The sequence below is a fragment of the Panulirus ornatus genome, chromosome 21 (assembly GCF_036320965.1).
Source record: "Panulirus ornatus isolate Po-2019 chromosome 21, ASM3632096v1, whole genome shotgun sequence".
NCBI classification, from domain to species: Eukaryota; Metazoa; Arthropoda; class Malacostraca; order Decapoda; family Palinuridae; genus Panulirus; species Panulirus ornatus.
In genome coordinates, this window is record NC_092244.1 from 30,552,464 (window position 1) to 30,580,337 (window position 27,874).

A 27,874-nucleotide genomic window follows, 5' to 3' on the forward strand; every position below is an offset into this window, starting at 1 on the left:
AATATATGATTACCATACACACACTTGATAGTTTGGGAGAGTGGGTTCTTGCACCAAAGTGAACAAGGAAGAGTCACATACTTGGGTAAGTGAACAAATACAATCATGGTTGGGATCCATTTATACAACTGGTAAAAATCACTAGAGATGATGAGCTTTTTCTTGAGCAGCCTCTCTGTGTGGTGATATGAGAGCCCTTTCCTTATACATGAGTAGCAGGGTGCCTAAGCACCTTACAGTACTTCTTGAAAATTGATGTGTTTTACTGAATTTATGAGAAACAACTTTTAACTGCTTTGTCACATGTACTTATATGCTAATTGGTATAGGGCACCAGCTTGATTAGAGGCTTATTGTAGGTCTTACAGCTTTACACATGAAATGGAAAGCCATCAAAGCTTCAGATTTTCAGTTTTAGTGCATCACTGGCAAAGGTAAGCCTCTTGACTTGAATTCCCACTTTTAGTGCTGCTTTAGTGCCTAATTTTGTGAACCACACCTCAGTAATATTTGCCTTATGAGCTTTTCTTTATACCTACATGTAGAATTATGTTTCTAAATCCCAGAAAGAGTACAGTAGGTACACAGAGACATCCCAGTATATTTCTTGTTTATAATAGCATTTTTGTCTTAATGGTCTTGATATTTGCAGGGATTTGACCCAAAATAGATGTACATTTTGCTATTTACAATTTACAGTTACAGTGTCAGACTGTGAGGTGTATATATACACTGATAGCTTCTTATTTAGGCAGCAATGCCAAGAGTGTTTTGGTTATAGGAAAAACAGTTCATCTACTACATAATATGCCATCTACATCAAAAATAATTTTCATAATCTGTAATTTAGTAAAGCTTTTCCTAACCCTGTTTGTGGCTTTTCATGCAGGCAAGTGTTGTCAGTGCCTTAGAACAAACGATGAGCAATGTGACAGATAGATTAGAACGCCTTGCTTCTTCTCCAGATCTCAAGGTAGGAAGTTAAAGTAGAATTATGCATGTTTTTATACCTGTAGATGCAGCAGCAGTCCTTTTAGTGAACTGAATGAACTGAAGAATGAGTTTTGAACTCATGAAAAGTTAGTTTATCTGAAAGGTGGTCAGTGAGCAAGGGATATGACAGAGCCCCACTATCATGGGAATGATGGTAATGATTAGAAAATTTCTTTTTTCTAATTTGTGGGTAAATCTACCTTTTAGCCTTAAGGTTAAGGTTCCCTTGCCTGGAACCATTGCTTGCTTTTGTCTCTTTTATAGGAAAAATGCTGACATTATGGCTTTCTCTAGATGCACTGGAATGGATTCAACATCTTCATGCTTTACCCAAACTACACTACAGGAAGGGGAAAGAGGCTTGGTAAAAAAAAAAATGGATTGCTCACTGTCCTACTCCATGGGAAGAAGTAGTTTTTCACTAGTTTAAAACTTATTTTTTTCAAATGGAAGTTGGCCAGTAAGAGAGATATCATAGATGAATGGTGGCCAGAGGTGAAACTTTCAAACTTACGAGTGAGAAGAGATGGGGGGCATTTGATAAGTAGAGGTGCCTGGTTAACCCCTTCAAGCACCATATAAGGATTGTTTTGCAGCTGCAGCTTTGGGTAAGAATGGATAGATGTATGGCAGAGCTCCAGATCTAGAGCCTGTTGTGACAAGTCTCATTCAACAAGAGATTCTCCAGTTGAGCTGATGTAAGAGCCACTTTTATTAAATTTCAGGTATTGATGCTTGATGTTGGATGAAACATCAGTATTACATGTTTGACTTGCTGGAAAAATTACTCACTGACAGAAACTTTGAAGTAGGAGAGGTGAAGAGATGATCTTCAAAATAGAGGCTGGATAATATGTCTTCCTCTTTGTAGCTGGAAGTAACAATACCCTTGTTAGAAAATTTAGCTGTTTCATTCATAGCCAGAAAGTTGGAGTTGGGGTGGATCCTCTCTCAATCCGGACTATAGTGAGAGTGGAGGAAGTTCTTTAGATGGGAGATATCAGAAGCCTTACTTGCTCCATATCCAAAGGCTAGTCCTTTTTTGCCTTTGGAAATATGATTTTCGTATAATTGATTACCTATATGTATGATGAGGGAGGGAGTTTCACACTTCTGGGGCCCCATCTTTAGAACATTCTCTACTATTGTACATTAGACCTTTTGCCAGTTTGATGACTCTCCTTTTAGTCATTTCACAGACATAGATAGTTAATAAGAATTTTTTTCAAGGTCTCTTCTGAGTGCATGTGATGAGAAATAGGGACTCTTGGATTAAGGCTTTAGCAGGAAACTTGAATAAGAAGTTATTGGATTGTATAATATTTAGAATCTTCCTCAAAGGTCATACAGATTGAAAAGTTAGAGTTTGGCATCATTAAAGGACATATGAACACAGCAGTTTTTCACTTACGGGCCTACTAAGGTCATTTCCCCTTCCATAGAGTTTTAGGGGGGTATACTAGTGATGAAACTTGGAGCAAGGTGTGAAGGTACACACTTTATGAGATTATGACTTTTGAGTCTGTTTATTCAGAATTTTGGGAGGAGTTTTGCAGTGACTGATACTGGAAGGTTATGGGGGTTTTAATGCACTGAGGTCCTTGTACTTATGTTTGTAGACCAAAATGATGAATTCTAGATCTAGTGTAACACCCTCAAATGTTTGGTAAGACTTGCTGTGGCTGACACGTGTGAGAGTGAATGGAATGGAATTTGGACTGGCTTCATGCAGTGATTGTGAATGGGCAAGAAAGGCAGGGCCCTCCAGAATGCTGCTGTTGTATGAGAAGATGCAAAGAGTTCTGCATGAGTTGAAATCCCGAGTTGAATACCCTCTTGAAGGCTGTCAATCTTATGCTGTAGTTGCTTTTAAAAGGAGGGGCATTGATCAAGATGGAATGTCCAACCACTCATCACAAACACCCTGAAAGCACGTAGCTCTAGCTGTAAGATTGAGACCATGTGATAAGAGAGTTTCCTCTTTGGTGTCTGAAAGTGGAAGAGATTGTCATGTTTTCTGATTGGAGATACATCGAACCACTGAAGTGCTTTCAATTATGAAACATGCTATCCATAGGGCACTGATTGATACTCAAGGAATAATTTTGTGGTACCCAGTTTATTCAGTTCTTTTTAGTTGATATGTAGGGGAAGAGTCTCTTGAGTTCACATATTCATTGCTGAATGATGCCCATGTCCATTGTCAGAGGCATCAGTCCAGATCTAAAGGTGGTTGATGCTGTAGATAGAATCGTATATTGACCTATAGTGACCATTGTTGGAACTCCCATCTTGCCACTTAGCACAAAAAGTATCTCTTGGAAGCTGGAAAAGACTTGGATGTGAAGAGGATGATTCACTTCAAATGTTACATTGCTAAAGGAACCATGTAATTGGCAAAGTTGAATTTTCCTGAACTCAGAATATTTGTCCTCAAGCTTATTTTAGAATACTGAGGGGAGCCTCCTGGGAAAGAGTACATTTTGTGTGGGGTTTAACTAAATTGACACTGTGGCATATCCCATGAGTGGTCTTTCTGCATGGACCTTTGTGTTGGTATGGGGCATGACTTGTGTTTATCTGCTAGCAAAGCTGAAAAAAATTTCAGGTACACAAGAATGTTTGCTCTCCTGACAGAAATAAGTGATATTATGATAGATTTTAGTATCCTGATGAAAGCCACTGTGGCAGTGTTTGAACTTAAAGGCATGGTTGTAAACTGCCCAGTCTTCCTTCCCAACTTCAAGCCTAGGTTCTTTCTAGACATTGGTGGGATATGAGCATACCTGTGTCCATCCTGTGGGTTGGTACTTACTGTTCAGGAATTTGAAGCATCAGTTTCATTGTAGAACAGATTTTTTCACTTAACCCTACACAAATGATCCATTTCTCAGACTAGTTCTTTTTTGCTCTTGGAAACAAGATTTTTGTATAATTGATTACCTAATTGTACCATAGGGGGAGGGAGTTTTACACTTGTAGGCTCCATCTCTTGAACGTTCTGTACTATTGTACACTATCCCTGTTACTGGTTCGATGACACCCCTCTGAGTCATTTCACTGACAGTATTTTTTTCAGGGTGTCTCCTTAGTGCATGTGTGAAGCAAGAGGGGTGATCCAAGACTGTGTCAGGCCACCTTCTGATGCTATTCTTACCCAGGTATATTCAGACTTAACCCACCAGGAAAAAAATGGTCTGCCTCAGAATGGCAGAGGGATTATAGTGCATATCCTTTGGCCTGTGGATTGTTTTGAAGGAGAAGTACCCTAGTATCTATATACATGCCTTATTTCATGAAATAACTGATAGAATCTTCTTGCAAGTGCTTTGGAGAAGAAGTAGACTTGCTCTACATCAATGAAAATTTTTGAAAGGAAGTAAATGTTTGCAACTATATCAGAAGATATAGTTGGATTTGGAGTTTAATTTCTTTCATCCTCATCTATGCTCATTGTCTCTTAAGTGAAAAGAAAACCACTTAAAGGAGAGAATTCCACCAGGGAATCAGTATCTGATCTCCTGAGGGACTTAAAAGCTTTGGCTCTTTATTCTGTTCTGAGTTGCATGCCCAATCCAGTAGTTCATTTGAGGGACCTTATGATTACAGAAGAGCTGTAATCATTCCTTAGATCAGAGGGGTGAGTCTGTTCTTTAAATTGGAGAAGACCCCATTCCTCTGGAAACTCTCCTCATGAACAGGTTAGCCCTTTAAGATCATAAGCAGTCAGTTTAGTTTATTCTTGTAAGAAGCCAGGAAGTCTTTTACCTAGGTGGGATTTCATTACAGGTAGCACTTTATCTTTTGAGTAAAAAGATTTTATGATGGTGGTCTTTTTAACTCCTTTGATAATCACTCATAAGATTAAGGTAAATGAAATTACAGCTAGTACTTTTCCCAAGCAAAATTGTTCAGGTTTTGTTCTGTTACCCCTTTTTCAGAATGTTTGATATTTTGCTTTACTTTGATAAGAGCATTATCAAAGTTAAAAGTTGCCCTTTTCTATGGTTGTGGATGTAGGTAGTCTACCTCTTCTGGGAACCTAATCCAGGTCCCCCAAGAAGTGATAGAAGTCTCCACCTCCTAAGCTAGAATAAGTGATTACCCTCTTTCAGATGTCATTAACAATCTGAATCTTTCTGCATGAGGTGTAGATACCCCCTTCCCAGTGAGGATCTGGTTCTAGGGCATGACCAGATATAATCTGAAGTGAACACCTGTACATAGGCAAGACTGGGATTGTACTGTGTCTAAGGAACCACTAGAACAACCATCACTGACAGACCTAGATCTATTTGGTAAATACAAAAACAGATGGAAAGGAAGTGCCTTGGGTCCAACAGGATGACAGTGATATTTGATACACTGTTAAGTTAGATGTGAAATGCACTATCTAGGGTTTTACCTCAGCCAAATTATATCCTGATTGAGGAGCAGTTTCAGAGTGATGATAGCAAAGAATGATAAGGTAGGGGCAGAATCCACTATATCTTGAAAGAGAAAGGAGGCAGCATTCCTGCTGCCATTCTAGGTTTTGCTACCAGAACTTTGGAACCCCAGTTTCATCTGTGGAGTGATTTCTGCCCCTTTGAATAGTGTACTTTACTGTACTGAGGTAGGTGCAGTGATGTACCCTATGCAATACATCAGCATTGTTGCTGAAATTATACTCTGACTTTCCTCATCAAGAAAGAAGGTTGGGAAGTGTAACGAACTCTAGCTAGGAGAGGCACACCTTGCAGTTGCATAGGTCAGTGAGAATATCCCTTATGATGCAAGGACAGTGGTCTTAAAGTTTGTTGAGATGTAGGCCTATGTGGGATCTGTTCATGGCAGTGTTTAGGATGGTTGATGTTTGGGTAATTCCATTATTGGATCCAAAGACAAGCACATGGAGGCAAAGCTAATAACAGCATGGTCAAAATTTTGGACCTTTCTTGATTCCCTCAAATATAAAGCTATAAAACTGAACACAGTTTGTTGAAGTGGGAAATGCAAACTGTGTAAAAGAAATGGCCTGTTAAAATCATATAAAGATCTTCAAAGGTATAACAGCTATACTCAATCCTAGCAGATGAAAGCAATGAAACAGGGCTGGATTGAGTGGTCCAAATGAAAAATTATTATGTTCAGTGGTCCAAAGCAAAAAACTGCACGTTAGTGATCTGGAGAAAAGATATCTGTTATGGTTCAAAGTGAACATGGGTTAGAAGGTTAGAATTGTCTAAGGGAAGTACTTCTAGAAAAGAGAGACAAAACCCATTCAACCACACCCATGCTCAGTGTTTTCAAGCCAAACAGATCAATAGAGGATGTTAGATCAAAACAAGGAACCATTTTGTTAAACATTCCAAACAGATAAACAGCTAAACCAAACAGATGAGAGTGAGAACAACAACTAAAGAAAGTGAAGAAAAAGTATGTTATAAAGTTGCACAAATTTGTGTGACATTCCTTTATGAGTGCCATGTTAATCTCTGTTGTTATTGATTTAGGAAGAATACTATCAAAGCAGATATTTCCAAATTAGGTTTGATTATTGCCGAAGCAACACTTAGAGGACTAGCTTGCAATGGGTTGCTCCCAGCATTTATTCCCAGATGGCACTGCAGTTGTACCTGGTGCACACACACACACACACACCAGAGGAAAATAAAAACTCCCTGAAAATGAAACACTGTGGGATAAAAAGGAAAGATTAAAGAACAGACCTCACACAAAAATCTGTAGTAAGGCTTGCAAGAGTGAATTGACCATTTATTTCCCAAAACTAGATAATGAAAAAGTTCATAAATACAGTTTTGAGAGGTTAAGTGAAGGATGCAAATGAAGAAAGTGGGGGAAAGGAAGATACTCAAGCGATAGACTAGGCACTGAGGTAGAGAGAGAGAGAGAGAGAGAGAGAGAGAGAGAGAGAGAGAGAGAGAGAGAGAGAGAGAGAGAGAGAGAGAGAATAGAGAATAGGTTGTTGTGTTTATACACAATTTAGATTTGTGATAGCCTTTTTCCCATGGAAGAAGCAATATTTAGCTGGTTCCATGCCAAATGATCCTGTCTATAGTGACTATGGATTTTGTTGCATGTTGTTGTTTGATATTCCCTTTTTATTTCAAGTAGAACTGGGCTCATTTCTCTCCTTGTTCACTGGCTGACTTTTGTTAGAAACTGTTATAGACCATCATCATACGAGAAATTTCATAATACACCATATATGCTTTTAGAACACATATTCAGGTTGTGTATTGAATATTCATTTTCTTAGAATATATGCATGCTCCCAAAATTCTTAGTCCAGTGCATTCACCATTTGACTGCCAACTTTGAGGATGTTTTTAAAGATGGCAGCTTTGTTTGAAATGTGTTGCTGTAGTATATACCACTGTTTGAATGTGTGGTGGTAAAGTTCTGTGTTTTTCTCAGATAATTGTTCGACATGTTTATAGATTCGGTCCATATCTTGGGATACAAAAACATGTGAGTAACAGTGCTGGTTTAAGTGTTGTGAAGTGGAAACTTATTATACTTACCATTGTACAAAAAGTGGAAGTGTTACAGAAATCAGAGGAGGTTGTATTGGTGCATATCTGTAGCACTTAGGGAGTGTGATTGAGTCACAGCATTTCAAATTTCTCAGCATTGTTGGTATTTATACATGTATACATGTTTGAGGGAGGAGGAATACTTGTCACTCTAGGCCATTTGGTGATTTCCGGTTTTGTTTTTAGTTTCATCACTTCCTTTGGTGTTGTCATGGAAGGTACCATGATGGGAGTATACACAAGTATGGATATGTAAATGTGTATATATGTATATGTCTGTGTATGTATATGTTGAAATGTATATGTGTGTATATGTGTGCGTGTGGGCATTTATGTATATACATGTGTATGTGGGTGGGCTGGGCCATTCTTTCGTCTGTTTCCTTGCGCTACCTTGCTAACACGGGAGACAGCGATAGTATGATAAAAGATGAATATATTTATTATTTATTTATTATTTATTATACTTTGTCGCTGCCTCCCGTATTAGTAAGGTAGCTCAAGGAAACAGATGAAAGAATGGCCCAACCCGCCCACATACACATGTATATACATACATGTCCACACACACACACATATACATACCTTTACATTTCAATATATACATATATATACATACACAGACATATACATATATACACATGTACATAATTCATACTTGCTGCCTTTATTCATTCCCGTCGCCACCAGCGCCACACATGAAATGACAACCCCCTCCCCCTATCCCCCTACACGTGCACAAGGTAGCACTAGGAAAAGACAACAAAGACCACATTCGTTCACACTCAGTCTCTATCTGTCATGTATAATGCACTAAACATAGCTTCCTTTCCACATCCAGGCCCCACAAAACTTTCCATGGTTTACCCCAGACGCTTCACATGCCCTGGTTCAATCCATTGACAGCACGTCAACCCTGGTATACCACATCGTTCCAGTTCACTCCATTCCTTGCACACCTTTCACCCTCCTGCATGTTCAGCCCCTGATTGCTAAAAATCTTTTTCACTCCATCCTTCCACCTCCAATTTGGTCTCCCACTTCTTCTCATTCCCTCCACCTCTGTCACAAATATCCTCTTTGTCAATCTTTCCTCACTCATTCTCTCCATGTGGCCAAACCATTTCAAAACCCCCTTTTCTGCTCTCTCAACCACACTCGTTATTACCACACATCTCTCTTACCTTTTCATTACTTACTCAATCAAAGCACCTCACACCACACATTGTCCTCAAACATCTCATTTCCAGCACATCCACCCTCCTGCGCACAACTCCATCCATAGCCCACGCCTCGCAACCATACAACATTGTTGGAACCACTATTCTTTCAAACATACCCATTTTTGCTTTCCGAGGTACTGTTCTCGACTTCCACACATTCTTCAAGGCTCCCAGGATTTTTGCCCCCTCCCCCACCCTATGATTCACTTCCGCTTCCATGGTTCCATCCGCTGCCAGATCCACTCCCAGATATCTAAAACACTTTACTTCCTCCAGTTTTTCTCCATTCAAACTTACCTCCCAATTGACTTGACCCTCAACCCTACTGTACCTAATAATCTTGCTCTTATATATTCTTTTTCTTTTTCTTTCGTACTATTCGCCATTTCCCGCATTAGCGAGGTAGCGCTATGAACAGAGGACTGGGCCTTAGAGGGAATATCCTCACCTGGCCTCCTTCTGTGTTCCTTCTTTTGGAAAATTAAAAAAAAAACGAGAGGGGAGGATTTCCAGCCACCTGCTCCCTCCCCTTTTAGTCGCCTTCTACGACACGCAGGGAATACGTGGGAAGTATTCTTTCTCCCCTATCCCCAGGGATATATATATATATATATATATATATATATATATATATATATATATATATATATATATATATATATATATATATATATATTTTTTTTTTTTTTTTTTTTTTATACTTTGTCGCTGTCTCCCGCGTTTGCGAGGTAGCGCAAGGAAACAGACGAAAGAAATGGCCCAACCCACCCCCCATACACATGTACATACACACGTCCACACACGCAAATATACATACCTACACAGCTTTCCATGGTTTAACCCAGACGCTTCACATGCCTTGATTCAATCCACTGACAGCACGTCAAACCCTGTATACCACATCGCTCCAATTCACTCTATTCCTTGCCCTCCTTTCACCCTCCTGCATGTTCAGGCCCCGATCACACAAAATCTTTTCACTCCATCTTTCCACCTCCAATTTGGTCTCCCTCTTCTCCTCGTTCCCTCCACCTCCGACACATATATCCTCTTGGTCAATCTTTCCTCACTCATTCTCTCCATGTGCCCAAACCATTTCAAAACACCCTCTTCTGCTCTCTCAACCACGCTCTTTTTATTTCCACACATCTCTCTTACCCTTACGTTACTTACTCGATCAAACCACCTCACACCACACATTGTCCTCAAACATCTCATTTCCAGCACATCCATCCTCCTGCGCACAACTCTATCCATAGCCCACGCCTCGCAACCATACAACATTGTTGGAACCACTATTCCTTCAAACATACCCATTTTTGCTTTCCGAGATAATGTTCTCGACTTCCACACATTTTTCAAGGCTCCCAAAATTTTTGCCCCCTCCCCCACCCTATGATCCACTTCCGCTTCCATGGTTCCATCCGCTGACAGATCCACTCCCAGATATCTAAAACACTTCACTTCCTCCAGTTTTTCTCCATTCAAACTCACCTCCCAATTGACTTGACCCTCAACCCTACTGTACCTAATAACCTTGCTCTTATTCACATTTACTCTTAACTTTCTTCTTCCACACACTTTACCAAACTCAGTCACCAGCTTCTGCAGTTTCTCACATGAATCAGCCACCAGCGCTGTATCATCAGCGAACAACAACTGACTCACTTCCCAAGCTCTCTCATCCCCAACAGACTTCATACTTGCCCCTCTTTCCAGGACTCTTGCATTTACCTCCCTAACAACCCCATCCATAAACAAATTAAACAACCATGGAGACATCACACACCCCTGCCGCAAACCTACATTCACTGAGAACCAATCACTTTCCTCTCTTCCTACACGTACACATGCCTTACATCCTCGATAAAAACTTTTCACTGCTTCTAACAACTTGCCTCCCACACCATATATTCTTAATACCTTCCAATATATATATATATATATATATATATATATTTTTTTTTTTCATACTATTCGCTATTTCCCGCGATAGCGAGGTAGCGTTAAGAACAGAGGACTGGGCCTTTGAGGGAATATCCTCACCTGGACCTCTTCTCTGTTCCTTCTTTTGGAAAAAAAAAAAAAAAAGAAGAGTGAATGTTGGGGTGAAGAAGGTGGTGAGAGTAAGTGAGCTTGGGAAGGAGACCTGTGTGAAGAAGTATCAGGAGAGACTGTGTACAGAATGGAAAAAGGTGAGAACAATGGAAGTAAGGGGAGTGGGGGAGGAATGGGATGTATTTAGGGAATCAGTGATGGATTGCGCAAAAGATGCTTGTGGCATGAGAAGAGTGGGAGGTGGGCTGTTTAGAAAGGGTAGTGAGTGGTGGGATGAAGAAGTAAGAGTATTAGTGAAAGAGAAGAGAGAGGCATTTGGACGATTTTTGCAGGGAAAAAATGCAATTGAGTGGGAGAAGTATAAAAGAAAGAGACAGGAGGTCAAGAGAAAGGTGCAAGAGGTGAAAAAAAGGGCAAATGAGAGTTGGGGTGAGAGACTATCAGTAAATTTTAGGGAGAATAAAAAGATGTTCTGGAAGGAGGTAAATAGGGTGCGTAAGACAAGGGAGCAAATGGGAACTTCAGTAAAGGGCGTAAATGGGGAGGTGATAACAAGTAGTGGTGATGTGAGAAGGAGATGGAATGAGTATTTTGAAGGTTTGTTGAATGTGTCTGATGACAGAGTGGCAGATATAGGGTGTTTGGGTCGAGGTGGTGTGCAAAGTGAGAGGGTTAGGGAAAATGATTTGGTAAACAGAGAAGAGGTAGTAAAAGCTTTGCGGAAGATGAAAGCCGGCAAGGCAGCAGGTTTGGATGGTATTGCAGTGGAATTTATTAAAAAAGGGGGTGACTGTATTGTTGACTGGTTGGTAAGGTTATTTAATGTATGTATGACTCATGGTGAGGTGCCTGAGGATTGGCGGAATGCTTGCATAGTGCCATTGTACAAAGGCAAAGGGGATAAGAGTGAGTGCTCAAATTACAGAGGTATAAGTTTGTTGAGTATTCCTGGTAAATTATATGGGAGGGTATTGATTGAGAGGGTGAAGGCATGTACAGAGCATCAGATTGGGGAAGAGCAGTGTGGTTTCAGAAGTGGTAGAGGATGTGTGGATCAGGTGTTTGCTTTGAAGAATGTATGTGAGAAATACTTAGAAAAGCAAATGGATTTGTATGTAGCATTTATGGATCTGGAGAAGGCATATGATAGAGTTGATAGAGATGCTCTGTGGAAGGTATTAAGAATATATGGTGTGGGAGGCAAGTTGTTAGAAGCAGTGAAAAGTTTTTATCGAGGATGTAAGGCATGTGTACGTGTAGGAAGAGAGGAAAGTGATTGGTTCTCAGTGAATGTAGGTTTGCGGCAGGGGTGTGTGATGTCTCCATGGTTGTTCAATTTGTTTATGGATGGGGTTGTTAGGGAGGTAAATGCAAGAGTTTTGGAAAGAGGGGCAAGTATGAAGTCTGTTGGGGATGAGAGAGCTTGGGAAGTGAGTCAGTTGTTGTTCGCTGATGATACAGCGCTGGTGGCTGATTCATGTGAGAAACTGCAGAAGCTGGTGACGGAGTTTGGTAAAGTGTGTGGAAGAAGAAAGTTAAGAGTAAATGTCAATAAGAGCAAGGTTATTAGGTACAGTAGGGTTGAGGGTCAAGTCAATTGGGAGGTGAGTTTGAATGGTGAGAGGCTGGAGGAAGTGAAGTGTTTTAGATATCTGGGAGTGGATCTGTCAGCGGATGGAACCATGGAAGCGGAAGTGGATCATAGGGTGGGGGAGGGGGCGAAAATTTTGGGAGCCTTGAAAAATGTGTGGAAGTCGAGAACATTATCCCGGAAAGCAAAAATGGGTATGTTTGAAGGAATAGTGGTTCCAACAATGTTGTATGGTTGCGAGGCGTGGGCTATGGATAGAGTTGTGCGCAGGAGGATGGATGTGCTGGAAATGAGATGTTTGAGGACAATGTGTGGTGTGAGGTGGTTTGATCGAGTAAGTAACGTAAGGGTAAGAGGGATGTGTGGAAATAAAAAGAGCGTGGTTGAGAGAGCAGAAGAGGGTGTTTTGAAGTGGTTTGGGCACATGGAGAGAATGAGTGAGGAAAGATTGACCAAGAGGATATATGTGTCGGAGGTGGAGGGAACGAGGAGAAGAGGGAGACCAAATTGGAGGTGGAAAGATGGAGTGAAAAGGATTTTGTGTGATCGGGGCCTGAACATGCAGGAGGGTGAAAGGAGGGCAAGGAATAGAGTGAATTGGAGCGATGTGGTATACAGGGGTTGACGTGCTGTCAGTGGATTGAATCAAGGCATGTGAAGCGTCTGGGGTAAACCATGGAAAGCTGTGTAGGTATGTATATTGCGTGTGTGGACGTGTGTATGTACATGTGTATGGGGGGGGTTGGGCCATTTCTTTCGTCTGTTTCCTTGCGCTACCTCGCAAACGCGGGAGACAGCGACAAAGTATAAAAAAAAAAAAAAAAAAATATATATATATATATATATATATATATATATATATATATATATATATATATGGATTTGTATGTAGCATTTATGGATCTGGAGAAGGCATATGATAGAGTTGATAGAGATGCTCTGTGGAAGGTATTAAGAATATATGGTGTTGGAGGCAAGTTGTTAGAAGCAGTGAAAAGTTTTTATCGAGGATGTAAGGCATGTGTACGTGTAGGAAGAGAGGAAAGTGATTGGTTCTCAGTGAATGTAGGTTTGCGGCAGGGGTGTGTGATGTCTCCATGGTTGTTTAATTTGTTTATGGATGGGGTTGTTTGGGAGGTGAATGCAAGAGTTTTGGAAAGAGGGGCAAGTATGAAGTCTGTTGGGGATGAGAGAGCTTTAGAAGTGAGTCAGTTGTTGTTCGCTGATGATACAGCGCTGGTGGCTGATTCATGTGAGAAACTGCAGAAGCTGGTGACTGAGTTTGGTAAAGTGTGTGAAAGAAGAAAGTTAAGAGTAAATGTGAATAAGAGCAAGGTTATTAGGTACAGTAGGGTTGAGGGTCAATTCAATTGGGAGGTGAGTTTGAATGGAGAAAAACTGGAGGAAGTGAAGTGTTTTAGATATCTGGGAGTGGATCTGGCAGTGGATGGAACCATGGAAGCGGAAGTGGATCATCGGGTGGGGGAGGGGGCGAAAATTCTGGGAGCCTTGAAGAATGTGTGGAAGTCGAGAACATTATCTCGGAAAGCAAAAATGGGTATGTTTGAAGGAATAGTGGTTCCAACAATGTTGTATGGTTGTGAGGCGTGGACTATGGATAGAGTTGTGTGCAGGAGGATGGATGTGCTGGAAATGAGATGTTTGAGGACAATGTGTGGTGTGAGGTGGTTTGATCGAGTAAGTAACGTAAGGGTAAGAGAGATGTGTGGAAGTAAAAAGAGCATGGTTGAGAGAGCAGAAGAGGGTGTTTTGAAATGGTTTGGTCACATGGAGAGAATGAGTGAGGAAAGATTGACCAAGAGGATATATGTGTCGGAGGTGGAGGGAACGAGGAGAAGAGGGAGACCAAATTGGAGGTGGAAAGATGGAGTGAAAAAGATTTTGTGTGATCGGGGCCTGAACATGCAGGAGGGTGAAAGGAGGGCAAAGAATAGAGTGAATTGGAGCGATGTGGTATACTGGGGTTGACGTGCTGTCAGTGGATTGAATCAAGGCATGTGTATGGGGGTGGGTTGGGCCATTTCTTTCGTCTGTTTCCTTGCGCTACCTCGCAAACGCGGGAGACAGCGACAAAGCAAAAAAAAAAAAAAAATATATATATATATATATATATATATATATATATATATATATATATATATATATATATATGTATATATATATATATATATTGTTTTGGAAAGAGGGGCAAGTATGAAGTCTGTTGGGGATGAGAGAGCTTGGGAAGTGAGTCAGTTGTTGTTTGCTGATGATACAGCGCTGGTGGCTGATTCATGTGAGAAACTGCAGAAGCTGGTGACTGAGTTTGGTAAAGTGTGTGAAAGAAGAAAGTTAAGAGTAAATGTGAATAAGAGCAAGGTTATTAGGTACAGTAGGGTTATGGGTCAAGTCAATTGGGAGGTAAGTTTGAATGGAGAAAAACTGGAGGAAGTAAAGTGTTTTAGATATCTGGGAGTGGATCTGGCAGCGGATGGAACCATGGAAGCGGAAGTGTATCATAGGGTGGGGGAGGGGGCGAAAATCCTGGGAGCCTTGAAGAATGTTTGGAAGTTGAGAACATTATCTCGGAAAGCAAAAATGGGTATGTTTGAAAGAATAGTGGTTCCAACAATGTTGTATAGTTGCGAGGCGTGGGCTATGGATAGAGTTGTGCGCAGGAGGATGGATGTGCTGGAAATGAGATGTTTGAGGACAATGTGTGGTGTGAGGTGGTTTGATCGAGTAAGTAACGTGAGGGTAAGAGAGATGTGTGGAAATAAAAAGAGCGTGGGTGAGAGAGCAGAAGAGGGTGTTTTGAAATGGTTTGGGCACATGGAGAGAATGAGTGAGGAAAGATTGACCAAGAGGATATATGTGTCGGAGGTGGAGGGAACGAGGAGAAGTGGGAGAGCAAATTGGAGGTGGAAAGATAGAGTGAAAAAGATTTTGTGTGAATGGGGCTTGAACATGCAGGAGGGTGAAAGGAGGGCAAGGAGTAGAGTGAATTGGATCGATGTGGTATACCGGGGTTGACGTGCTGTCAGTGGATTGAATCAGGACATGTGAAGCGTCTGGGGTAAACCAGGGAAAGCTGTGTAGGTATGTATATTTGCGTGTGTGGACGTATGTATATACATATGTATGGGGGTGGGTTGGGCTATTTCTTTCGTCTGTTTCCTTGCGCTACCTCGCAAACGCGGGAGACAGCGACAAAGCAAGAAAAAAAAACATATATATTATTATGTACATAAATGCCCTCATATGCACATATACATATATATATACATATCAACATATACATACATATTTCTGCACATATGCAGATATTACATGCACACACATGTACATATTCATACTTGTTTGCCTTCATCCATTCCTGTTGCTACCCTCCCCATGGGAAAACTGTATTGCTATCCCCTGCTTCAGCGAGGTAGTGCCAGGAATACAGACAAAAAGGCCACATTTGTTCACAGTCAGTCTCTAGCAGTCATGTGTAATGCACCGAAACCACAGCTCCTTATCCACATCCAGACCCACAGACCTTTCCATGGTTTGCATGCTTGTATGTGCCCTCATATTCCATGCATGTCATATAAGGCATCTTAGAGGGGCGAGAGCTGGTGGCAGGAAATCCTCCCTTCCTGTATAACTTTCCAAAATAATGGACAGAGCAAGGAGCTAGGTGAGGATTTTTCCCTTGAGGGCTCTGTCATCTGTTTTTGATGCTTCTTCTTTCATGCAGGAAATGGCAGACGTGTATGAAGAAAGTATGTATATCTATATATGTGTATGTATGTGGCCATTCTCCATCAGTTTCCTGGTGCTATCTGGCTAATGCAGGAAACAGTGATCTAGTACAAACATAAAACACATGGTGCTCTTACAGTACATGTTAGACCTAGGTTATAGTATGTGTCTCAGGTTACCACTTTAAGAAACATAAAGGTCTATCAAAGAAGGTCCAGAAGAATGAAACAAAGATACTTGAAATAGATAGCTGAATTAAGGAAAAGGTTACAGGCTATAGATTGCTTACTCTGGAGAGAAGAGCAAGTAAACATAAGTAAGTTAGAGACCTTTGCTGTGCAATCTATTTCACTCTTTAGACGTATGATCCAACCAGTACAATAATCAGTAAACTTTTACAAATTGACTGCCTTTCAGGATGCATTTCACATTGATCATGTTTCCAAAACACTGCCATGTGGCTGGGTTTCCTTACATTCCTACGCTGTTATCTATTCTGGAACAAGATCATGTTGCTTGAGGTGCTTGTTGATTATATTTGCAAATGATAGGTTAAACTACTTGGATGATGTATATATATATAGGAAATGTATATTTGAGTTGGTGAATGTATTTGTTATTAAGTATTTCTTATAGTATTTTTAAAGTCATGTATAATATTCTAAGTTAGAAGTAACTTCCCAAATGCCAAGCCAAATTTAACTCGATAAAGTCCTTAACACCATGGTTAATAGTTTCTGAAAATTTATCCTTTCATACACTCTGTGTTAATATTAGATCACATATTTATGGTGATAGACATAACAAGTACCATATATAAGAAGAATTTAGAACTTAATAGAGGAATATCTACACAACAGGAAACAGAGGCTGCTGAACTGAGGAAAACAGCAGCCGTATTGCGACAACAAAGTTCTGCAGTGTGTCAGTCTGTCAACTCAGGTAAGACAAAATGCTTGTCTAGTGATTATTTAAGCAGATGTGTGGTAAACTAATACCGTTCCACATAAGAAAGTGTTTCATATATCTTACCAATTCTCACACATCAGTAGCTATCACCAAAACCACAATACTGGTTTCATGCCATTTGTTAGTTGCATTTACCTTCATTTCTCAATAGGATATTTATAATTTTGGTACTTTATTTAGTACTGAAGAAGTAAGAAAAAATCATAGGAAGAACAGATAAGGAATTAGGGAAAAGATTGAATGAAAGTCCAAGGCAGACACAAAGAATTTTGAAAGGTGTTAAACAAGTGCAGAATGATGGAGTATTGTGTGAAGAGTGAGGGTGTACTGAAAAAAATATGGGTGATTGCATATGACAAAAGTTAGAATTTGGAAGAGGTAGGGATAATGAATTGATTAGGGATGGTGATATAAAAGATGTGGAGTTTGATACATTGGGATGTGGAGTAGGTATGAGGTAATATAAGACTTTACATGGAGGAAGTAGGAAGAGCAATAATACATATACCCAAAAATGGAAAAGCTAGTGTGTGTTTATGGAGTGTCAAGACAGATGGTAAATAGCTGAGTTGTATTTGCAGTTTAATGGATTTGGAAGTGTGTATGGCAGCAAAGAAGTTATTGTATGCCTGATGGGTGAATGAAGGCAGATGTTATTTACCTTTAGGGACCTTATTCACTTCATATGGTCATGAAATTGATGTTATAGAGAAAGTTTAACTGTGAAATTGATTGTTTCCTTTCCCTAATAAATCTGTGATTTATACAGTTGTATGATAAACATATCACCTAGTGTTGATATAATAATGTTGACTTATAACATGTATCACATTTCGTTTACATGTATGCTAAGTTCACTGCTTCGTATAGTACTTTGAATTTTTGTGGAATATATTCATTTTATTCGTTGATGTTATTATTGATAGCAATTTTTTAACATCATAGAGCTCATGAGCTGTAGAAGGACCTCTCTAGCTTGAGTTATTATGGGCTGTAGATATGAACTTGAATTTCTAGGCAAAGGAAAGCATAATCTAAGCAGAGCACACTTTAAACTTTGCTTCCATGGAAGTAAGTTCATTAAAACTTGAAGCAAATATATGTATGTATGTATGCATCCTTTCAAAACATTTCATCTCCACCCTAAACTGTGCATCACCTACCTTGTTATCCACCCTTTCAAAAGCATATATATGACAAAGTTGCAAGCCATACAAAATAGAGTACTCAGAATAATCAATGGCTGCCTAGCGACCACAAACGCTCAGTGCTTACAGAATAATCACTGGCTGCCTAGCAACCACAAACACTCACTGCTTACACAGTCCCACCCCATCATGCTTTGCACTTATTTCTGTACAACTGCATTAGACCCCTTCCACCTGAACCACTTCGTGACTAATGATCACCTTGTAAGTAGGAGTGATAGGTCTACCCAGTCTCACACTTCAGGGACCTGTACTCATATATCCTCCCTACCTTCAAGAAGCAAAACACTGTCAGAACACATACCCACTGAAATTACCCAAGAAAGCTGAGAGTAAATGTGAATAAGAGCAAGGTTATTAGGTACAGTAGAGTTGAGGGACAAGTCAATTGGGAGGTAAGTTTGAATGAAGAAAAACTGGAGAAAGTGAAGTGTTTTAGATATCAGAGAGTGGATTTGGCAGCAGATGGAACCATGGAAGTGGACGTGAGTACAGGGTGGGGGAGGGGGCGATGGCTCTGGGAATGTTGGAAAATGTGTGGAAGGCGAGAACATTATCTTGGAAAGCAAAAATGGGTATGTTTGAAGGAATAGTGACTCCAACAATGTTATATGGTTGCGAGGCGTAGGCTATAGATAGGGTTGTGCGGAGGAGGGTGGATGTGTTGGAAATGAGATGTTTGAGGACAATATGTGGTGTGAGGTGGTTTGATCGAGTAAGTAATGAAAGGGTAAGAGAGATGTGGGGTAATAAAAAGAGTGTGGTTGAGAGAGCAGAAGAGGGTGTATTGAAATGGTTTGGTCACATGGAGAGAATGAGTGAGGAAAGATTGACAGAGAGGATTTATGTGTCAGAGGTGGAGGGAACGAGGAGAAGTGGGAGACCAAATTGGAGGTGGAAGGATGGAGTGAAAAAGATTTTGAGCGATTGGGGCCTGAATATGCAGGAGGGTGAAAGGCGTGCAAGGAATAGAGTGAATTGGAATAGTGTGGTATACTGGGGTCAACGTGCTGTCAGTGGATTGAACCTGTGCATGTAAAGCACCTGGGGTAAACCATGGAAAGTTTTGTGGGGCCTGGATGTGGAAAGGGAGCAGTGGTTTCGGTGTATTACACATGACAGCTAGAGACCAAGTGTGAACGAATGTGGCCTCTGTTGTCTTTTCCTAGCGATACCTTGCGCGGGGGGAGGGGGGATACTATTTCATGTGAGGCTGGGTGGTGACGGGAATGGATGAAGTATATATGTGTATGTATATGTATGTATACGTTAAAATGTATAGGTATGTATATGTTCGTGTGTGGGCATTTATGTATATAAATGTGTATGTGGGTGAGTTGGGCCATTCTTTCGTCTGTTTCCTTGCACTACCTCACTAATGCGGGAGACAGTGACAGTATAATAAATGAACATATAGATAGGTTTGTGGCAGGGGTGTGTGATGTCTCCATGGTTGTTTAATTTGTTTATGGATGGGGTTGTTAGGGAGGTAAATGCAAGAGTTTTGGAAAGAGGGGCAAGTATGCCGTCTGTTGGAGATGAGAGAGCTTGGGAAGTGAGTCAGTTGTTGTTCGCTGATAATACAGTGCTGGTGGCTGATTCATGTGAGAAACTGCAGAAGCTGGTGACTGAGTTTGGTAAAGTGTGTGAAAGAAGAAAGTATTACACATGACAGCTAGAGACCAAGTGTGAATGAATGTGGCCTTTGTTGTCTTTTCCTAGCGATACCTTGCGCGGGGGGAGGGGGGATACTATTTCATGTGAGGCTGGGTGGTGACGGGAATGGATGAAGTATATATGTGTATGTATATGTATGTATACGTTAAAATGTATAGGTATGTATATGTTCGTGTGTGGGCATTTATGTATATAAATGTGTATGTGGGTGAGTTGGGCCATTCTTTCATCTGTTTCCTTGCACTACCTCACTAATGCGGGAGACATTGACTAAGTATGATAAATGAATATATAGATAGGTTTGTGGCAGGGGTGTGTGATGTCTCCATGGTTGTTTAATTTGTTTATGGATGGGGTTGTTAGGGAGGTAAATGCAAGAGTTTTGGAAAGAGAGGCAAGTATGCAGTCTGTTGGAGATGAGAGAGCTTGGGAAGTGAGTCAGTTGTTGTTCGCTGATAATACAGTGCTGGTGGCTGATTCATGTGAGAAACTGCAGAAGCTGGTGACTGAGTTTGGTAAAGTGTGTGAAAGAAGAAAGTTAAGAGTAAATGTGAATAGGAGCAAGGTTATTAGGTACAGTAGGGTTGAGGGTCAAGTCAATTGGGAGGTAAGTTTGAATGGAGAAAAACTGGAGGAAGTAAAGTGTTTTAGATATCTGGGAGTGGATCTGGCAGCGGATGGAACCATGGAAGCGGAAGTGAATCATAGGGTGGGGGAGGGGCTGAAAAATCTGGGAGCCTTAAAGAATGTGTGGAAAGGAAAGTGAATGCAAGAGTTTTGGAGAGAGAGGCAAGTATCCAGTCTGTTGTGGATGAGAGGGCTTGCGAAGTGAGTCAGTTGTTTATTGATGGTACAGCGCTGGCGGCTGACTTGGGTGAGAAACTGCAGAAGCTGGTGACTGAGTATGGTATAGTGTGTGAAAGAAGAAAGCTGAGAGTAAATGTGAATAAGAACAACGTTATTAGGCTCAGTAGGGTTAAGGGACAAGTTAATTGGGAGGTAAGTTTGAATGGAGAAAAGAAGTGAAGTGTTTTTGAAATCTGGGAGTGGATTTAGCAGCAGATGAACCACGGAAGTGGAAGTGAGTCACAGGGTGGGGAAGGGGGTGAAGGTTCTGGGAGCATTGAAGAATGTGTGGAAGGCAAGAATGTTATCTCAGAGAGCAGAAATAGGTATGTTTGAAGGAATAGTGGTTCCAACAATGTTATATGGTTGCAAGGCATGGGCTATAGATAGGGTTGTGCGGAGGAGGGTGGATGTGTTGGAAATGAAATGTTTGAGGACGATATGTGGTGTGAGGTGGTTTGATCGTGTAAGTAATGAAAGTGTAATAGGGATGTGGTAATAAAACGAGTGAGGTTGAGAGAGCAGAAGAGGGTGTATTGAAATGGTTTGGTCACATGGAGAGAATGAGTAAGGAAAGATTGACAAAGAGGATATATGTGTCAGAGGTGGAGGGAATGAGAAGTGGCAGACCAAATTGGAGGTGGAAAGATGGAGTGAAAGAGGTTTTTGTTTGGGGCCTGAATATACAGGAGGTTGAAAGGTGTGGAAGGAATAGAGTGAATTGGAACTTATATACATATAAAACTTTCCATGGTTTACCCCAGACGCTTTCATGCCCAGGTTCAATCCATTGACAGCACGTCGACCATGGTATACCACATCATTCCAATTCACTCTATTCCTTGCATGCCTTTCACCCTCTTGCATGTTCAGGCCCCTATCACTCAAAATCCACCCTCTTGCATGTTCAGGCCCCTATCTCTCAAAATCTTTTTCACTCCATCTTTCCACCTCCAATTTGGTCTCCCACTTCTCATTCCCTCTACCTCTGACATACACACACACACACACACACACACACACACGCACACACACACACACACACACACACACACACACACACACACACACACACACACACACACACACATAATTGCCCTTAAATTCACATATACGTACATATACATACACAGACACCTACATATATGCACATGTATATATTCATACTTGCTGCCTTCATCTATTCCCCTTGCTGCCCCTCCACACAGGAAATAGCCCCACACACACACACACACACACACACACACACGTACAGCAAGGTAGCGCCAGGAAAAAACAAAAAATGCCACATTCGCTCTCACTCAATCTCTAGGTGTCATGTGTAATGCACCAAAACTATAGGTTCTTTCCACATCCAGTCCCCGCAGGGCTTTTCATGGTTTACCCCAGACACTTCACATGCCCTGGTTTAGTCCATTGACAGCATGTCAATCCCAGTATACCACATCATTCCAATTCACTCTATTCCTTGCATGCCTCTCACCCTCCTGTATGTTCAGGCCCTGATCACTCAAAATCTTTTTCACTCCATCTTTCCACCTCCAATTTGGTCTCCTGCTTCTCCCTGTTCCCTCCACCTCTGACTTATATCCACTTTGTCAATCTTTCCTCACTCATTCTCTCCATATATCCAAACCATGTCAACACACCCTCTTCTGCTCTCTCAACCTCACTCTTTTTATTTCCACACATTTCTCTTACGCTTTCATTATTTACTTGATTAAACTATCTCATGCCACATATTGTCCACAAACATTTCATTTCCCGCACATCCACCCTCCTCCGTACAACCCTATCTATACCCCATGCCTTTCATCCACATAACATTGTTGGAAGTACTATTCCTAAAAAGTAACCTTTTTGCTCTCTAAGATAACATTCTCTCCTTCCACACATTCTTCATTGCTCTCAGAACTTTTGCCCCCTCCCCCACCCTGTGACTCACTTCTGCTTCCATTGTTCCATCTGCTGCTAAATCTACTCCCAGATATCTAAAACACTTCACTTCCTCCAATTTTTCTCCATTCAAACTTACATCCCAGTTACCTTGTCCCTCAACCCTACTGAACCTTATAACCTTGCTCTTTTTCACAATTACTCTCACCTTTCTCCTTTCACACACTTTTCTGAACTGTCACCAACCTCTGCAGGTTTTCACATGAATCATCCACTAGAGCTGTATCATTGGCGAACAACAACGGACTCACTTCCCAGGCCCTCTCATCCCCAAGAGACTTCATACTCGCCCCTCTCTCCAAAACTCTTGCTTTTACCTCCCTAATCACTCCATCCATAAAGAAAGTAAACAACCGTGGGACATCACACACCCCATCCGCAAACTGACATTCATTGGGAACCAATTACTTTCCTCTCTTCCTACTCATACACATGCATTACGTCCTTTGTTAAAACTTTTCACTGCTTCTAGCAATATCCCTCTCACACCATATACTCTTAAGACCTGTAGAAAGCATCTCTTATCAACCCTATTATATCCCTTCCCCAGATCCATAAATGCTACATACAACTCCATCTGTTTTTCTAAGTATTTCTTACATATATTCTTCAAAGCAAACACCTGATCCGCACATCCTCTACCACTTCAGAAACTACACTGCTCTTCCCCAGTCTGATGCACTGTACATACTTTCACCCTCTTAGTCAATGCCCTCCCATATGATTTCCCAGGAATACTCAGTCCATACATACAATGAATATCATTACCAACCAATCCATGATTTACCCCAGATGCTTCACATGCTGTGGTTCAGTCCATAGACAGCATATCCACTCTGGTATACCATATCACTCCAGTTCAGTCTATTCCTTGTAATCTGCTGGGAAATGAAGCAATATAAGTTCCCTAGTGCACTTTGATGTAATGATCACATAATCAGGGGAGATAAAGAAATATAACTGAGATATATGTGTGCATATGTCCCTGGGTGTAGGAGAGGAAGAATATTACCCTTGTGTTTGCTGTGTGGTGTAAAGACAATTAAAAGAGGCAGGTTTTTCTCTATGGGTTTAGCTGACATTTTGAATTGGGCTGCTGTGCTATGAATGTGGGATTTAGTTAACCAGCCTTTGCTAAGATAGGCTTTATGATATATTGTGTTTTCTCTACATTGTTTGGAATTCATACATTTTTGTGAACATTACAGTGCACATGTTGTGTTTTGAAATTATTGCTTTAAGAGCTGCTCTCAATATATTTTGCTCATACAGGTAAATCATTGTCATCCCACTTATTATAAGCCTATTTTTTTTTAATGATAACCTGCTTCCAACAGGATACTTCAGCATGGAGCGACAGTTGTCCTGCGACAGTGTTTCAAGTGTCACCTCTACAGTCAGTGGAGCTTCCATGTCATCTTATGCTTCCATAGGGTCCCGGTCGCTTAGTGCAACACACATGCAACACTGCAACCCCCATAACCTTAGTCATACACAGCCGGATAGCCTTAACCCTCCCAGCCAAGCTAAGCTTAAAAAAAGAAGTTGGGTAAGCAGTTGCAAGCTTACTGATGTTATTAACTTAAATGATATGCAATGAAATGCTTATGTTGTACAGATCTTTAGAGTTTGTATATAAAAATGGGTTTGTAAAAATTTGATACTAACATATAATTGACTTGAAGATTTTTTGATGCATATTCATTGATGTCAATGAAAGTAATTATCATGTTTAAGTCTATTGCATGCTTTTAAGGTACGTGGAACTTCATGTTAACCTGGTGACTTTGAACTTAACAAGACAATTTTTGTTCACAGGCATTTAACTTTTGTATCTATGTGGCAAAAATTATGTTCTAAAAGTCTGCTAAAGGATCACTTTGTTGCATATTTTGTTAACTTACAAACATGTTTGTTGTACTGACTTCATATTGAGGCCTACAATGAACATTACCTTATCAAAAATAAATGAAAAGTTCTTACACTAGAGTGTTTAGATTGGAAATGAAGTGTTTGAGGATATGTGGTGTGAGGTGGGTTGATCGAATAAGTAATGAAAGGGTATGAGAGATGTGTGGTAATAAAGAGAGTGTAGTTGAAAGAGCAGAAGAAGTCATGTTGAAATGGTTTGTGGATAGGGAGCTATGGATTTGGTGCATTACACGTGAGAGCTAGAGACTGAGTGTGAACAAATGTGGCCCTTTTGTCAGTTTTCCTAGCACTACCTTCCTGAAGCAGGGGATAGTGATGCTGTTCCCTGTGGAGCAGGGTGGCTCCGGGAATGGATTGAAGGCAAGCAAGTATGAACATGTACATGTCTGTGTATATGCATGTGTATATGTTGATATATATATATGTATGTATATGTGTGTGTATGGGCATTTATGTGTATGTGTATATGAGTGTTGATGGGCCACTCCTCGTCTGTTTCCTGGTGCTACCTCGTTGATGCTGACATTGAATATTTTTGTTATGGGGTATATCAGATGTTTCCTGACCTCTTTTGAAAACTTTGAAGCTAAGTTATCTGGGCTTTTGGATTTGTTAGGATTTAATTGGTCCACGTATTTAAGTACTTCAGAACTCCAATTTCTCTCACCTTCAGCTCTTCTTCATCAGATCCTTGAAACATTTTCATTGGTTGTGGTATTTAAGATGTTTTTCAATTGTGAATATGGAGTTAAAGGAATAATTTAGTATAGTAGCCATTTCCTTGTCGTCAGTAGTTTGTGTTTCATGTTCATCTTGTAATGGCCTAATTCCTTCTTTTGCTGTCTTCCTTTGTGTTATACATTTGAAGAATTCGTTAGGATTATTTTTAACTTTCAAGGAAATTCTCTTTTCTTCCTCACATTTTGATCTGTCTTATGACCTTACACTCTGAATTTTGATTAAAAAGGTCTGTTGAAATGGTTTGGACATATGGAGAGAATGAGTGAAGAAAGGTTGACAAATAGGATATATGTGTCATGGATGGAGGGAACAAGGAGAAGCAAAAGACCAAATTGGAGGTGGAAGGAAGGAGCACAAATGATTTTGAGCGATCAGGGCCTGAACCATGCAGGAGTGTAAGAGGTGTGCAAGGAATAGGGTGAATTGGAACGATGTGGTACCAGAGTCAACGTGCTGTCAATGGACTGAACCAGGGCATGTGAAACGTCTGGGGTAGACCATGGAAATGACTGTGGGGCCTGGATATGGATAGGGAGCTGTGGTTTTGGTGCATTACACATGACAGCTAGAGACTGAGTGTGAACAAATGTGGCTTTTTTTGGTCTGTTTTCCTGGTGCTACCTTGCTGGAGCAGGGGGTAGCAGTGCTGTCCCCTGTGGGGTGGGGTAGTTCCAATTCACTCTATTCCTTACATGCGTCTCACCCTCCTGTATGTTCAGACCCCAGTTGCTTAAAATCTTTTTCACTCTATCCTTCCACCTCCAATTTCGTTTCCCGCTTCTTGTTCCCTCCACCTCTGACACACATCCTATTTGTCAACCTTTCCTCACTCATTCCCTCCATATCTACAAACCATTTCAACACACCCTCTTCTGCTTTCTTAACTACGCTTTTTTTTTTTTATCTCCACACATCTCTCTTACCCGTTCGTTACTTACTTGATGAAGCCACTTCACACCACATATTGTCCTCAGACATTTCATTTCCAACACATCCACCCTCTTTCATACAACCCTATCTATATCCCGTGTGTTGCAACCACATAATATTATTGGAACTACTATTACTTCAAACATACCCATCTTTCCTCTCTGAGATAATGTTCCTTTTTTCCACATTCTTCATCACTCCCAGAACCTTTGTCCCTTCCCCCACCCTGTGACTCACCTCCACTTCCATGGTTTCAATTGCTGCCAAGTCCACTCCCGATATCTATAACATTTCACTTCTTCCAATTTATCTCCATTTGAACTTACATCCCAACTAACATGTCCTTCAACTGTGCTGAACCTAATAACCTTACTTTTATTCACATTTACTCACAACTATCTCCTTTCACACACTTTTCCAAATTCAGTCACCTACTTCTGCAGTTTCTCATTCGAATCAGCCACGAGTGCTGTATCGTTGGTGAACAACAACTGACTCGCTTCCCAGGCCTTCCCATCCCTAATGTACTGTATACTCGTCCTTCTCTCCAAAACTCTTGCATTTACCTCCCTAACAACCCCATCCATAAAAAATTCAACAACCATGATGACATCACACATCCCTGCTGCAGACCAGCCTTCAATGGGAACCAGTCACTCTCTTCTCTTTCTACTCATACACATGCCTTACATCCTTGATAAAAGCTTTTCACTGCTTCAAGCAACTTACCTCCCACACCACATACTCTTAAGACCTTACACAAAGCATCTCTATCAATCCTATTACGTGCCTTCTCCAGATCCACAAATGTTATATACAAATCCATGTCTTTCTAAATATTTCTCATTTATTCTTCAAAACAAACACCTGATCCATATTTCCTCAACCACTTCTGAAACCACACTGCTCCTCCCCAATCTGATGCTCTGTACATGCCTTCACCTTCTCAATCAGTACCCTTCCATACAATTTTTCAGTGATACTCAACAAACTCATGCCTCACCTTTATCCCCTTTGCCTTTGTACAGTGGCACTATGCATGCATTCCGCCACTCCTCAGGCACTTCACCATGATCCATACATACATTGAATATCCTTACCAACCAGTCAACAACACAGTCCCCCCCTTTCTTAATAAATTCAACTGCAATACCATCCAACCCACTGCCCTGCTGGATTTCACCTCTTCTCTCTTAACCAAACCATTCTCCCTGACTCTCTCACTTTGCACACCACCCCAACCAAATCACCCTACATCTGTCACTCTGTTATGAGACACATTCAACAAACCCTCATAATACTCACTCCATCTACTCACTTCATCACTTACCTGTTATTACTTCCGCACTTGCCATGTTCACTGATGTTCCCATTTGTTCTCTTGTCTTACACATGTAATTTACCTCCTTCCAAAATATCTTTTTTATTCTCCCTAAAGTTTAATGATACTCTCTCTCAGTTGCC

At 40.8% G+C, this 27,874-nt stretch overlaps 1 protein-coding gene across 7 annotated transcripts in view; it reads left to right on the forward strand.

Annotated features, from left to right (window-relative positions):
• LOC139756440 (neuron navigator 2-like) overlaps positions 1 to 27,874 on the forward strand; it is a 368,656-nt gene that overhangs the window by 271,447 nt on the left and 69,335 nt on the right. For 5 of the 7 annotated variants that reach the window (XM_071675884.1, XM_071675886.1, XM_071675885.1 and 2 more), the window contains 3 exons: positions 890 to 973; positions 17,012 to 17,093; positions 24,145 to 24,356. In XM_071675884.1, coding sequence (XP_071531985.1) covers positions 890 to 973; positions 17,012 to 17,093; positions 24,145 to 24,356 — 378 coding nt within the window. The remainder of the gene's footprint in view (positions 1 to 889; positions 974 to 17,011; positions 17,094 to 24,144; positions 24,357 to 27,874) is intronic. The other 2 variants (XM_071675889.1, XM_071675888.1) reach the window with 2 other exon arrangements.